Raw genomic sequence first — 12,394 nt, forward strand, 5'->3', positions numbered from 1 at the left:
TTCATTTATTTATCTACCTGTTTATTTATAAGGAGAGGAGGGGGAGAGAGAAAGAGAGAGAGAGAGAATGGGCACCCCAGGACCCGTAGCCACTGCAAAAGAACTCGAGATACAGGTGTCACTTTGTGCATCTGGCTTTATCTGGGGCATCGAAGTGTGGTTGTTAGGTTTTGCAGTTAACCACTGAGCCGCTTCCCCAGCCCTCATTTTCCTTTTAATTCCTGTCGCTCAAAGAGAGCTTTTTTTTTATAATGTTGAGGAAAACAAACAAACAAAACTCCCAACTGTTGGCAGTATTATAAAATGGTGTCTGGTTTCCTAGAAATATCTTGCAATACTATCCAGTAACTTGAAAAGAATTAAAAGCAGGGTCGAAGACAGATTTGCAGGTCTGCACCTGTAGCAGCGCCATTCGAAGTCGCGAGGCAGAGGAGGCACGCCAAGCGCCCATGGGTGGGGCAGTGCAGTGGAACGGTGCAGGGTATGCACACAATGGAGTCGGTTCGGCTCTTGTAAGGACAAACACACTGTTACATGCTTCAACATGGATAATCTTGAGGATACTGGGCCCAGTGAAATTAGCCAGTCATGGGCTGGAGAGATGGCTTAGCGGTTAAGCACTTGCCTGTGAAGCCTAAGGATCCTGGTTCAAGGCTCGACTCCCCAGGAGCCACGTTAGCCAGATGCACAAGGGGGCGCACGTGTCTGGAGTTCGTTTGCAGTGGCTGGAGGCCCTGGAGCACCCATTCTCTCTCTCTGTCTGTCTCTGTCTCTTTCTCTGTCTGTCTGTCACTCTCAAATAAATAAATAAAAATAAGCAAAAAAATTAAAAAAAAAAGAAATTAGCCAGTCATAGAAAAGACAAGCATTGTATAAGGCTGATGTCAGGGTAGTCATATTCAGAGGCTGGAGAGATGGTTCAACGGTTTAGGCATTTGCTTGCAAAACCTAAGGGCATGGGTTTAAGTCCCCAGTACCCATGTAAAGCCAGGTGCACAAAGTAGCACATACATCTGGAGCTTGTTTGTAGCAGCAAGAGGCCCTGGCACTCCCGTTCTCATTCTCTCTGTGTTGTAAATAAAAGAATTTTTTAGAAAGAGTAGTCAAGCTGGGCGTGGTAGTGCACACCTTTAGTCCCAGCACTTGGGAGGCAGAGGTAGGAGGATTGCCGTGAGTTCGAGGCCACCCTGAGACTACATAGTGAATTCCAGGTCAGCCTGGGCTCAATTGAGACCCTACCTTGAACCCCCCCCAATAAATAAATAAATAAATAAAAACAAGAGCAGTCAAATTCATAGAACAGAAAGCTGCATGGTTACCATTCACAGGCTGAGGGATGGAGAATGACTGAAATTTGTTTTATGCATATAGAATTTTAGATTTACATGATGAAAAAGTCCCAAAGGTCTGTTTTACAACATGAATATACTTAACACTACCAAACTATATGCTTAAAAGTGGTTAAGGTGGTAGATTTTATATGTTTTTAACCAAGCACATGTGCACACACCACACATGCCCTGCACACCTCAAAGCTCTAAAATCCTCTCCTAATATGTAGAAAAGATGATTTTTCATTCCAAGACTACTATAGTAGGAATTAGAAACAATAGATCCATCAGTTATCCAAGTCATACTGTTTCTTAAAACACATTGTTTTCCTACCCCAGAGGAAGTGTTCCAACGACATCCACATTGTATGATTCTTGCAAGTTAAATCCAGCTGAAATGCCAGTTCCCATTACCACCTAAAACAAACACAAATCCAAATGCAACTTCAGAGATGAGACCTTACATGTCATAAAAATTAGGTTCACAGAATTCATTAGCAAACCAAATCTATCCTAATATATAATGCTTAGATTTATTCAGGGGGATTACTTAAACTTCAGCAATCTAGACTGCTTTTCATGACTCGACCCCTTGTAACTCAAATTGATACTACAGGTCACTGCCTGCCATGGTGTGCTTTTTTTTTTTTTTTTTTTTTGCTTTATTCCCTGTCAAGGTGCTTGACTAGTTGACTGCAACAGAAAGAGGCAGAAGGGCTGGAGAGATGGCTGAGCAGTTAAGGCTCTTGCCTTCAAAGCCAAAGGACCCAGGTTTGATTCCCCAGAACCCAGATGCACAAGGTGGCGCATGCATTTGGAGTTCATTTGAAGCAGCTGGAAGCCCTGGCATGTGGGCTTCTCTCTCTCTCTGTCTCTCTGTCTCTCAAATAAATAAGTAACAATAATTTTTTTTTTTTTTTTTTAAAAAGAGGTGATAAATCCTCCTGGTGGCTAACCTTGACTTTGGGACAGACAGAAGGAATCCGGGTGAAGATACCTTGAGCAAATGTTATTTAGCTGTGCATGGTAAGGATGTTAAAATGATCACGAGACCCACATTTTGCTTTAGAACTCTGTTTTTTAGGACAGCAGCCTTCTGGGATATCCTACAACTGTCTTATCCAGGCCCAGAGTAGGCATCGCGTTACCCAGACTGATGTCCCCAAGACCACACTGAAATGGTCAAAATTTAGGATCACTTGAGACACAAAGAACAATCGACAGTGAGCTAGAAGCAGAAAAACGTAACAGAAGGTGAGCTAGCAACTTGCTTCGTCCTGAATTAATACTGCTTCCAGCAGCTTCTGAATGGGTTTTCCAGGAGAAAGGAAAAGAGGGGGCCAGAGAAAGGACCAGTCTGCCATGGCTGTGGCCGCTGCAGGTGACTTCTAAGGTAAGCTTGTCAGAGGCAGTGGCCCACAAGAGCAGGCACAGGCATTTTGGGCCTCTTTAATGAAGTGACAGATCCTCTGATGTTGGTGGCAGTTGTTTGTTACCCTTGAATTGTTTTGCTTATTTCAAAGTAGAAGAATGGCTATAATATTTAAATTTACAGGGTAATCATAGCTCAAGTTTCTGGTGATTTGGTTTTCTGTGGAGGTAATAAATTAAACCACTTTTTTTTAAAAAAAACTAATGACATAAAGAAATGTATTATTCAGTGCAAAATTAAAATGTGTTTATGAAAAAATATAAACTTTAAGCTGGGCGTGGTGGCATATGCCTTTAATCCCAGCACTTGGGAGGCAGAGGTAGAAAGATCACCATAAGTTTGAGGCCACCCTGAGACTACATAGTGAATTTCAGGTCAGCCTGGGCTAGAACAAGACACTGCCCTGAAAAATGAAATATATATATGAACTTTATGCTGAAACTGAATCCTGTCCTTTCCCCAGACTTTCCAGGGTGGCTTCTAGTATCTTTGCTCTATGGAGTACATAGGTAAGAAGTGTAAAAAGTACTGTTAGGAAACTGAAATATTAAAGAAGTTTTGTAGCCGGGCATGGTGGTGCACGCCTTTAATCCCAGCACTTGGGAGGCAGAGGTAGGAGGATTGCTGTGAGTTCGAGGCCACCCTGAAAGTACAGAGTGAGTTCCAGGTCATCCTGGACTAGAGTGAGACCTTACCTCGAAAAACCAAAAAAAAAAAAAAAAAAAAAAAGAAATTTTGTCCTGTATTCTTTTAAAATTTTGTCCTGTATTCTTTTAAAACTTTGTCCTGTATTCTTTTAAAAATGGGAGCCATTTTACTTTCTTAGGTTATTAAAGTAATGTGTTTTTTTTTTGTTTGTTTGTTTTTGAGGTAGGGTCTCACTGTAGCCCGGGCTGACCTAGAATTCATTCTGCAGCCCCAGGCTGGCCTTGAACTCTGGTGATCCTCCTACGTTGGCCTCTCCAAGGCTGACACCACATCCAGCTCTGTGTGTGTGTGTGTGTGTGTGTGTGTGTGTGTGTGTGGTGTTTTCCTGAGGTAGGGTCTTCCTTTAGCACAGGATGATCTGGAATTCACTACGTAGTCTCAGGCTGGCCTTGAATTCACAGCAATCCTCCTACATCTGCCTCCTGAAGGCTAAGATTAAAGATGTGTGTCACCATGCCTTTGAAAGAGAGAGAGAGAGAGAGAGAGAGAGAGAGAGAGAGAGAGAGGGAAAGAGAGAGAGAGAGGGAATGGATGAATATGAATGAATGAGAATGGGTATGCCAGGGCCTCTAGTCACTGCGGTTTGTGCATCTGGCTTTGTGTGGGGAATGGAACTCAGGTTGCTAGGCTTTATGGGCATCTTAACCACTGAACTATCTGAGCTATCTCTCAAGCTCAATGTTCTTTTTCTTTTTCCTTTTTTTAAAAAATTTTTATTAGCATTTTCCATGATTATAAAAAAATATCCCATGGTAATTCCCTCCCCCCCCACTTTCCCCTTTGAAATTCCATTCTCCATCATATTTCCTCCCCATCTCAACCATTGTACTTACACATATACAATATCAACCTATTAAGTACCCTCCTCCCTTCCTTTCTCTTCCCTTGATGTCTCCTTTTTACCTTACTGGCCTCTGCTACTAAGTATTTTCATTCTCACGCAGAAGCCCAGTCATCTGTAGCTAGGATCCACATATGAGAGAGAACATGTGGCACTTGGCTTTCTGGGCCTGGGTTACCTCACTTAGTATAATACTTTCCAGGTCTATCCATTTTCCTGCAAATTTCATAATTCTTTTTCTTAAAAGCAAAATAATAGCTGGACATGGTGGCACACGCCTTTAATCCCAGCACTTGGGAGGCAGAGGTAGGAGGATCGCTGTGAGTTCAAGGCCACCCTGAGACTACAGAGTGAATTCCAGGTCAGCCTGGGCTAGAGTGAGACCCTACCTCGAAAAAAACAAACAAAACAAAACAAAACAAAAAAAAAGCAAAAAAAAAAAAAAAAAGCAAAATAATTAAACAACAACAAAAAAATTGAGCCACGTGTGGTGGTGCACGCCTTTGATCCCAGCACTTGGGAGGCAGAGGTAGGAGGATCGCTGTGAGTTCAAGGCCACCCTGAGCCTCCATAGTGAATTCCAGGTCAGCCTGGGCTACAGTAAGACCCTACCTCGGGGGAAAAAAGAAATTGAGGAAAACAAATCCTCCAAACATCCCCTTCCTCAGAGATAACTAATATTAAAATTCACATGTATAGTCTTCACTTGCATTTTAAAACTCATCTACATTTGGCAGTGACCTTCGGATGGCTCAGAAGGCACCACAGTGCCGAGAAGAAGTGACAGAGGAGTGCTCATCCCTGAAATATCTCTATCATATCTTCCAAAGCTCAGGGTCCATTGCTGAAGAGGTGGCGGAAAGAATGTAAGAGCCAAAGGAAGGGTAGGACTCCTTACAACGTGCTCCCTCCAGACACAAAAAGGCCTGGATATCCATGACCTCACAGTGCCTGACGCTACCTACACAAGACCATCAAAATAGGAGGAAACGGTCATGACATCAAAATAAAAGAGAGACTGATTGAGAGAGGGAGAGGGGATATGATGGAGAGTGGAGTTTCAAAGGGGAAAGTGGGGGGAGGGAGGGCATTACCATGGGTTATTGTCTATAATTATGGAAGTTGTCAATAAAAAATCAATTATAAAAAAATAAAAATAAAAAATTCACAAAAATCTATGTTTCATAACTAAATCTATTTATATGTTTTACTTTAAAAATCTCACCTATATCTATGTTTTAATATGTTTCTCTTTTTACTTTTTGTTTATTTTTATTTATTTATTTGAGAGCAACAGACAGAGAGAAGGAGGCAGAGAGAGAGAGAGCAAGAGAATGGGCTCGCCAGGGCCTCCAGCCACTGCAAATGAACTCCAGATGCGTGCGCCCCCTTGTGCATCTGGCTAACATGGGTCCTGGGGAGTCGAGCCTCGAACCAGGGTCCTCAGGCTTCACAGGCCAGTGCTTAACCGCTAAGCCATCTCTCCAGCCCATACTTCTTTGTTCTTTTGGCAGCCCTGAATGCAAACAGACCCTCTCGCTCCCTGTTGCTCCTCGGTGCACCCCGTCCAGGTCCAGAGCCCCGCAGAGAAGCAGGCACCTGGGACCGCAGGCGCTCCGCACCTTGCTTGGACTTACCGCAAAGAACTCTAGAGGAATGGGTGCTGGCAGTTTCTCTTTAAATCTCTCATTAAACTCCTTTCCACCCAACAGCAAACCAAAAACCATCAGCCCGACGCCTAGGGAACACACGTTGAGGTTTTTAACATTCTGCAACACAGCAACTGTACTCTGTAACACAGTGAACACGGGGTGTTTACATCAAGAAACAGCCCCCCGCCTTGCATGACTCAACACACACGAGAGACGCGGATGAGGCAATTCAGAGGCAGAGACAGAGGGGGCCCGGGGCTGCTAGGGGAACCGCGGACTGCTGGGTGGTATGGGACTTCTGTTTGGGGTACACAGCAAGGTGCATGTATTTCAATTCCTCTTAAAAAATAATATGAGGGGCTGGAGACATGGCTTAGCGGTTAAGGCATTTGCCTGCAAAGCCAAAGGACACAGGTTCGACTCCCAGGACCCACGTTAGCCAGATGCACAAGGGGGCGCACGCATCTGGAGTTCGTTTGCAATGGTTGGAGGCCCTGGCACGCCCATTCTCTCCCCCCCCCACCCTTTCTCTCTCTCAAATAAATAAATACATTCTCAAATAGATAAATAAAATATTTAAAAAAATAATGTGAACATTGTGATAAGTATCAGCATACATATTTTACCACAATAAAATAATCTAATCTCTAAACATTCAGATGAACTCTCAAACTAAAAAGTCATGCTATCTGTGTGGGGTTACAGCGCAAGGGTGGGGTAGCTCAGTGGTAAGAGTGTGTTTTTAACATGCGTAAGGCATCGAGTTCAATCTTCAGTACACACACACACGTTTTCAGGCTGACGTTTTCTTCTTTGTAGTGCTCACAAACTGACAGGCATTTTTACTTAGCTATATACTTTATAATTGCATTTCTGTTTTTTTTTTTCTTTTTCCCCTAGGTAGGGTCTCACTCTAGCTCAGGCTGAACTGCAATTCACTATGTAGTCTCAGGCTGGCCTTGAACTCATGGAAAACCTTCTACCTCTGCCTCCCAAGAGCTGGGACTAAAGGCATGTGCCACCACCATGGCTGGCTTTTATGATTTCATTTCTTATCTAATAACACAACTTTTTTTTTTTTTTTTTTTTTTTTTTTAGGTCGAGTCTCATTCTACCCAGGCTGACCTGGAATTCAGTCTGTATTCTCAGGGTCTCAGGCCTCGAATTCACGGCGATCCTCCTACCTCTGCCTCCCGAGTGCTGGGATTAAAGGCGTGTGCCACCACACCTGGCAACATACGTTATTTTTCATAAAAGGTTGTGGCAATATAGTCCAGCCTGACCTTGAACTTGGGATCCTCTGGAGTGTAGTGCTGAAATTATAGACATGTTCTATCACTCCAGGTTTATAGTTTTTGGTATGCTGGTGTCTCAACGTAGGATCGTGAGATTTGGAAAAGTCACCCTGAGGTTTAGTTGTGAGCATTAGGAAAGAATCAAGGGTGACATCAGCAAACACTTGGAAGGTCAATTTACAGAAGCCCTTTTGAGAGCTTGCACTGGAAACTGTCCTTAGCAGATGAAAGAGAAGTCAGGTGGGCTTTGAAGCTGGGAGGGGGGAGCCCAGAAGAGTTAAAGGATACCCCATACTCAGTTCTCATCAACAAAGAAGACTTCCCGCCCCCCACCCCCAGGTAAGGGCCACATAGCCTACAGCGTATATGCAGGTTGACTGCTGCATTTTCTTTGTGACAAGTCATTTTGAGAAGTGTCAGGGTATGAGGTATATTTCCAGCTATCGTGAGAAACTAATAACTTGTGGATTATCTTTACCGTTTGATTACTGTCTCATCAATCAAGGACTCATATTTAAGTGTTACTTCCGCAGAATAACTTTCCGAGGGCCTAATCTAAAGGCCCCCCTGGTTGGTTTTCCTGAGCACCCTGTTCCTTTTTCTTACAGCACTTAATTTGTAACTCATACTTCACTACCTACCTTCCCACTGAACTGGCAGATAAAAACCTGCTAAGGCTCCAGCAGCAGAGCTGAAGCTCTGCTACGCAGCATTTTACTTTCGATTGGTTCTAATTATTTTCCAATTTCTTCTGTATTCAGGGACTGTTTAGAAAATTCTGGCTTCCAAACATTAGGAGTGGGGTTTGGAAGCTATATTAGTATCAATTTCTAGTTGGACTGAAATATGTGAAAAAAATGCTAAGCTTTTAGAATTAGTGATCAGTTTTATATCATCATTTCAACGTGATCAGTTATTACTATTTTTCCTATGTACTTGCAAGTAATTTTTATAGTCTCTGAGTCGAGCAAACCCATACATACTTTATTATATCAAACTGGTTAATTATGTTAGTCAAGTGTTCTATAGCCTTACTTTTTTTCTTTTTTCTTTTTGGTTTTTCAAGGTAGGGTCTTGTTCTAGCCCAGGCTGACCTGGAATTCACTAGGTAGTCTCAGACTGGCCTCAAACTCATAGCGATCCTCCTTCCTCTGTCTCCCAAGTACTGAGATTGAAGGTGTGTGCCATCATGCCCGGCCTTACTTATTTTTCTCTTGCCTGCTTGAATTAAAATTTTTTGAGAATGATGTGTTTTCTTACTATATCTTTAAATTATTCATTAGTGCCTCCCCCAAAAGAATATAATTTAATTCTACAAAGAAACCCCTATCTCTTCATCTAGTTAAGGTGACATTGTAGTCACCAAATAAAGAATTAACAAATTCCTTCTGAAGTAGGTAAAATCACATCTCTATCACGGGATTTCAGGGTGTATTCCTCCTGAGGCACACTTCTCAGAAAGCCTTAAAATAAGCAAGTGTTCGCTGGAAGCCTTGGAGGTGGAAGAGATGCAGAAGAGAAGGGGGAGAGGAAGGAAGGCGCAGCCAGGGCCAGCGCGTCAAGAGTTGCTTACTTACATACACCACTGAAAAGATCCCACTGTACCGCTTTGTTTTAACCCCGAACAGGTATTTTAACATGGAGGTGAAGACGTGAACAGCAGCTGCGGTGGTGAACCCTCGGACCAGAGGCTCTGTGAGATATATGGCCACAAATCCAAATCTGCAGACACCTAGGCAAAACTATTATATATATATTTTTAAATGATAAAGAAACAGACAAATCACATGAGAGGTTAGGAGGTTGCAATCGATCAACAGACAACACATCACAGTTCTTTCTGGGCCCCTTCCTAACACTACAGACTTCCCCCGACAGCAGCTACTAAGCCAGTCACTGGTTCTAAGGAAGGTCTGGAGGGGCCCGGGCCCTCCGAGGCTTGGCCACCCTCACTGTCCCATGGAGTCAGGGGTGTGCTTGGTGAACACTGGCCACTGCCTCCACGCAGGTAAGTAAGGCTGCTCCCTTCCCAAGGCTAATAATCGTGCCTTTGTTTTTGTTTTTGTTTTTCAAGGTAGGGTCTCTAGCCCAGGCCAATCTGGAATTCACTCTGTAGTCTCAGGGTGGCCTCGAACTCACAGCAATTCCCCTACCTCTGCCTCCCGAGTGCTGGAATTAAAGGCATTTAGTCATGCCATTTTTTCCCTCCAGCAATAAAAAGCAACTCCAAGAGCGGGCTTCACGCTCAGGAGACCAGCTGCGCCTCCTCCTCGTGGTTACTCTACACAGTCAGAGAAACCTCTCTAGTAACGGAACTACAGAACTGATTCCTGAAAGTACAGTCTTTCATCGTGCCATTTTAAACTCTGTTTATGGGGGGCTGAAGATATGGCTTGGTGGTTAAGGAGCTTCCCCACGAAGCCTAAGGTCCCAGGTTTGATTAGTACCTGTGTAAACCAGATGCTCACAGTGGAGCACGCAGCTGGAGTTTGTAGTGGCTGGAGGCTCTGGCATGCCCATTCTCTCTCTCTCTCTCAAATAAGTAAATAACATTAAATTAAACTCGGCTTGCTTTGGGGAATCTCTAAACCACCCATCTGAAGCTTGCTAGTCACTCTTAGCTGCAAATGGCATGCACTTGGGCTGGTTTTCCTGAGTGTTAGGGACCCCAGGCTCTGGAGTTTTGCTAGCTGTCTGCCTACCCAATAGTAAGATCAGCCAAGGGGAATATCAGTGGATATCCCATATGCGAGAGAGCCTCACCTGAATGATTCCTGAAAGCAAGGTCACAGACATGGCGACCTTCACTCTCAGGGCATCTCTGGCTTCCGTGCCATTGGTTGCATTTACTCCTCCTGGAATGACGATATCATCTGGAACTAACCGGACAGCTACGCCGCCGATCATCAAGCTAATAACAGCAAAAGGACCTGCAATGATGAGGCACGCATGATGCTGTATTCCGGGGTGTCGGGAAATGATCATTTTTGTCTACTTATTTCCAAGGAAAGAGAGAGAGAGCGTGGGTATTCCAGGGCCTCCTGCCCTTGCAACAAAAAACTCCAAATGCATGTATCACCTTGTGCATCTGGCTTTGTGTGGGCACTGGGGAATCAAACCCGGGCCATCAGGCTTTGCAAGCAAGTTCCTTTAACTCTGAACCATCGCCCCAGCCCTTTACTTTTTAATTTGAATGATATAATTTAACTGACTAATAAAATTGTACATATTTAGGATGTACATGATTGGTTTGATTTGGATATGCACTCTGGAGTGGCAAATCCAGCTATAGATTTTTTTTTTTTTTTTGTGAATGGGCGAAAACAATATCTACTGTCTTAATAATTTTCAAATGTACAATATATGTTATTAACAATAGTCACAATAGATCATTTCAAATTATTCTTTCTGTCATCCTCAAATTTTAGGTTCACCATTTTACAATCCTGTCAAACAATATACAAGGGTTTCAGTTTCTTCACCTCCTTGCCAGCACTTGGTATTATTTTCCACTAATTTTTGGTAACTATTATGATGGATATGAAGAAATTTCATTGTTAAACTTATTATTATTATTACTTTTTTTTTTTTTTGAGGTAGGGTCTCGCTCTAGCCCAGGCTGATCCGGAATTCACTATGTAGTCTCAGAGTGGCCTCAAACTCATGGCATTCCTCCTACCTCCACCTCCAGAGTGCTGGGATTAAAGGCATGTGCCACCACCCTCTGCTTCTGTTAAACTTATTTAAAAATTTATGTATGAGCTTCTAAATCTTAGGACATTAGGTACCAAACAATAAATATCTGAAATATAGTGTGTTTGCTGGTGGCAGCCAATACATAAAAGAGCTTCAAACCTATTATAAAATTCACATGCATTTATCTTAAATACACTAAAAAGATTATATAATTAAGAGCCTAATGTGTGATGAAAATGTTATACATGCATCGTAATTAGGAGCTTGAAGTACCACTATTAACATAAAGATCAGGCACATGCTGTATTAGGAAATGAAACATTCATCTCATTTTACAGATTTCAACAATTGCTCTCTTATACAAAAAAAAAAAACCAATTTTTTTTTTTTTTTTTTTTGAGGTAGGGTCTCACTGTAGCTCAGGCTGACCTGGAATTCACTAGGTAGTCTCAGGGTGGCCTTGAACTAATTGCGATTCTCCTACCTCTGTCTCCCGAGTGCTGGGATTCAAGGCGTGCTCCACCACGCCCGGCTAAAAAAAATCCTTTTTAATTATCACAAGATTATAAGAGAGCTACTAATAGTAGAAATCTCCAGAAGAATATGTGTGTATACACACGCAATTATTTTTCCAGCGCTGGGGATTGAGCCCAGGGTTCCATACATGCTTTAACCACTGATCCACATCACCAAGAAGAGAATACATTGAAAGCACTTACTGCACAATCACAAAATTTTTAGTAAGCGTGTGTGTTACTACTGTATTTCTTTGCCACATCCCATAGATCTGAGAGGACCAAACGTTATACTTTTACCAATAGATATGTGTCTGGAGGTTCCAAGAAAGCAATACATGATGACCGGGTAGAACGAAGAGTACAGGCCGAACACGGGAGGCACGGCGGCCAGCATGGCGAAGGCTAAGCCTGCGGGCGAGAAAGCAGAGCTGGCGAGCCGGCCCGCACACAGCCGGCTGTGCGCTTTTCCATCCTGGGTTGGTCTCCGATGAGCAGGGCTACCTGACTTAACGTAGGCTAGGTCTAACCTGCTTGCCCTCCACCCCAGCCTCGTGCGCATCCTCATGCCTACACAGTCCAGGGCAGCTCACTTTGCCATCTTCCTTTTGCCAGTGCGTGGAGTTTTTCCTGCTTTATTCTGTCATATATTAGGTAAGAACAGAAAACGTGTTACTTGGTGGGTTTAGATGTAGTTGTGTTGATGCACAGTGCTGGCTGTCTTTTTTTATTTTTTACTTTATTTATTTTATTTACGAGAGAGAGAGAGAGAAAAAGAGAGAGAGAAAGAGAGAGGGCTGGAGAGATGGCTTAGCAGTTAAGCGCTTGCCTGTGAAGCCTAGGGACCCTGGTTCGACGCTTGATTCCCCAGGACCCACGTTAGCCAGATGCATAAGTGGGTGCATGCGTCTGGGGTTCCTTTGC

The 12,394-nt window shown here is 43.2% G+C and overlaps 1 protein-coding gene and 1 non-coding gene across 2 annotated transcripts in view; both read right to left on the reverse strand.

The window, feature by feature from the left end:
• The window catches only part of Slc26a5 (solute carrier family 26 member 5), a 58,351-nt gene that overhangs the window by 24,496 nt on the left and 21,461 nt on the right, over positions 1 to 12,394 (reverse strand). Inside the window, exons 4-8 of the mRNA XM_045135883.1 lie at positions 11,771 to 11,881; positions 10,023 to 10,189; positions 8,837 to 9,001; positions 5,950 to 6,102; positions 1,666 to 1,748 (exon numbers count right to left, since the gene is read on the reverse strand). Of these exons, the coding sequence (XP_044991818.1) occupies positions 1,666 to 1,748; positions 5,950 to 6,102; positions 8,837 to 9,001; positions 10,023 to 10,189; positions 11,771 to 11,881 (679 nt within the window). The remainder of the gene's footprint in view (positions 1 to 1,665; positions 1,749 to 5,949; positions 6,103 to 8,836; positions 9,002 to 10,022; positions 10,190 to 11,770; positions 11,882 to 12,394) is intronic.
• LOC123455480 lies at positions 9,393 to 9,605 on the reverse strand. The gene has a single exon (XR_006633943.1). It is a non-coding gene; the product is annotated as a small nucleolar RNA U3 (small nucleolar RNA).

Source organism: Jaculus jaculus, chromosome 16, assembly GCF_020740685.1.
Source record: "Jaculus jaculus isolate mJacJac1 chromosome 16, mJacJac1.mat.Y.cur, whole genome shotgun sequence".
NCBI lineage: Eukaryota > Metazoa > Chordata > Mammalia > Rodentia > Dipodidae > Jaculus > Jaculus jaculus.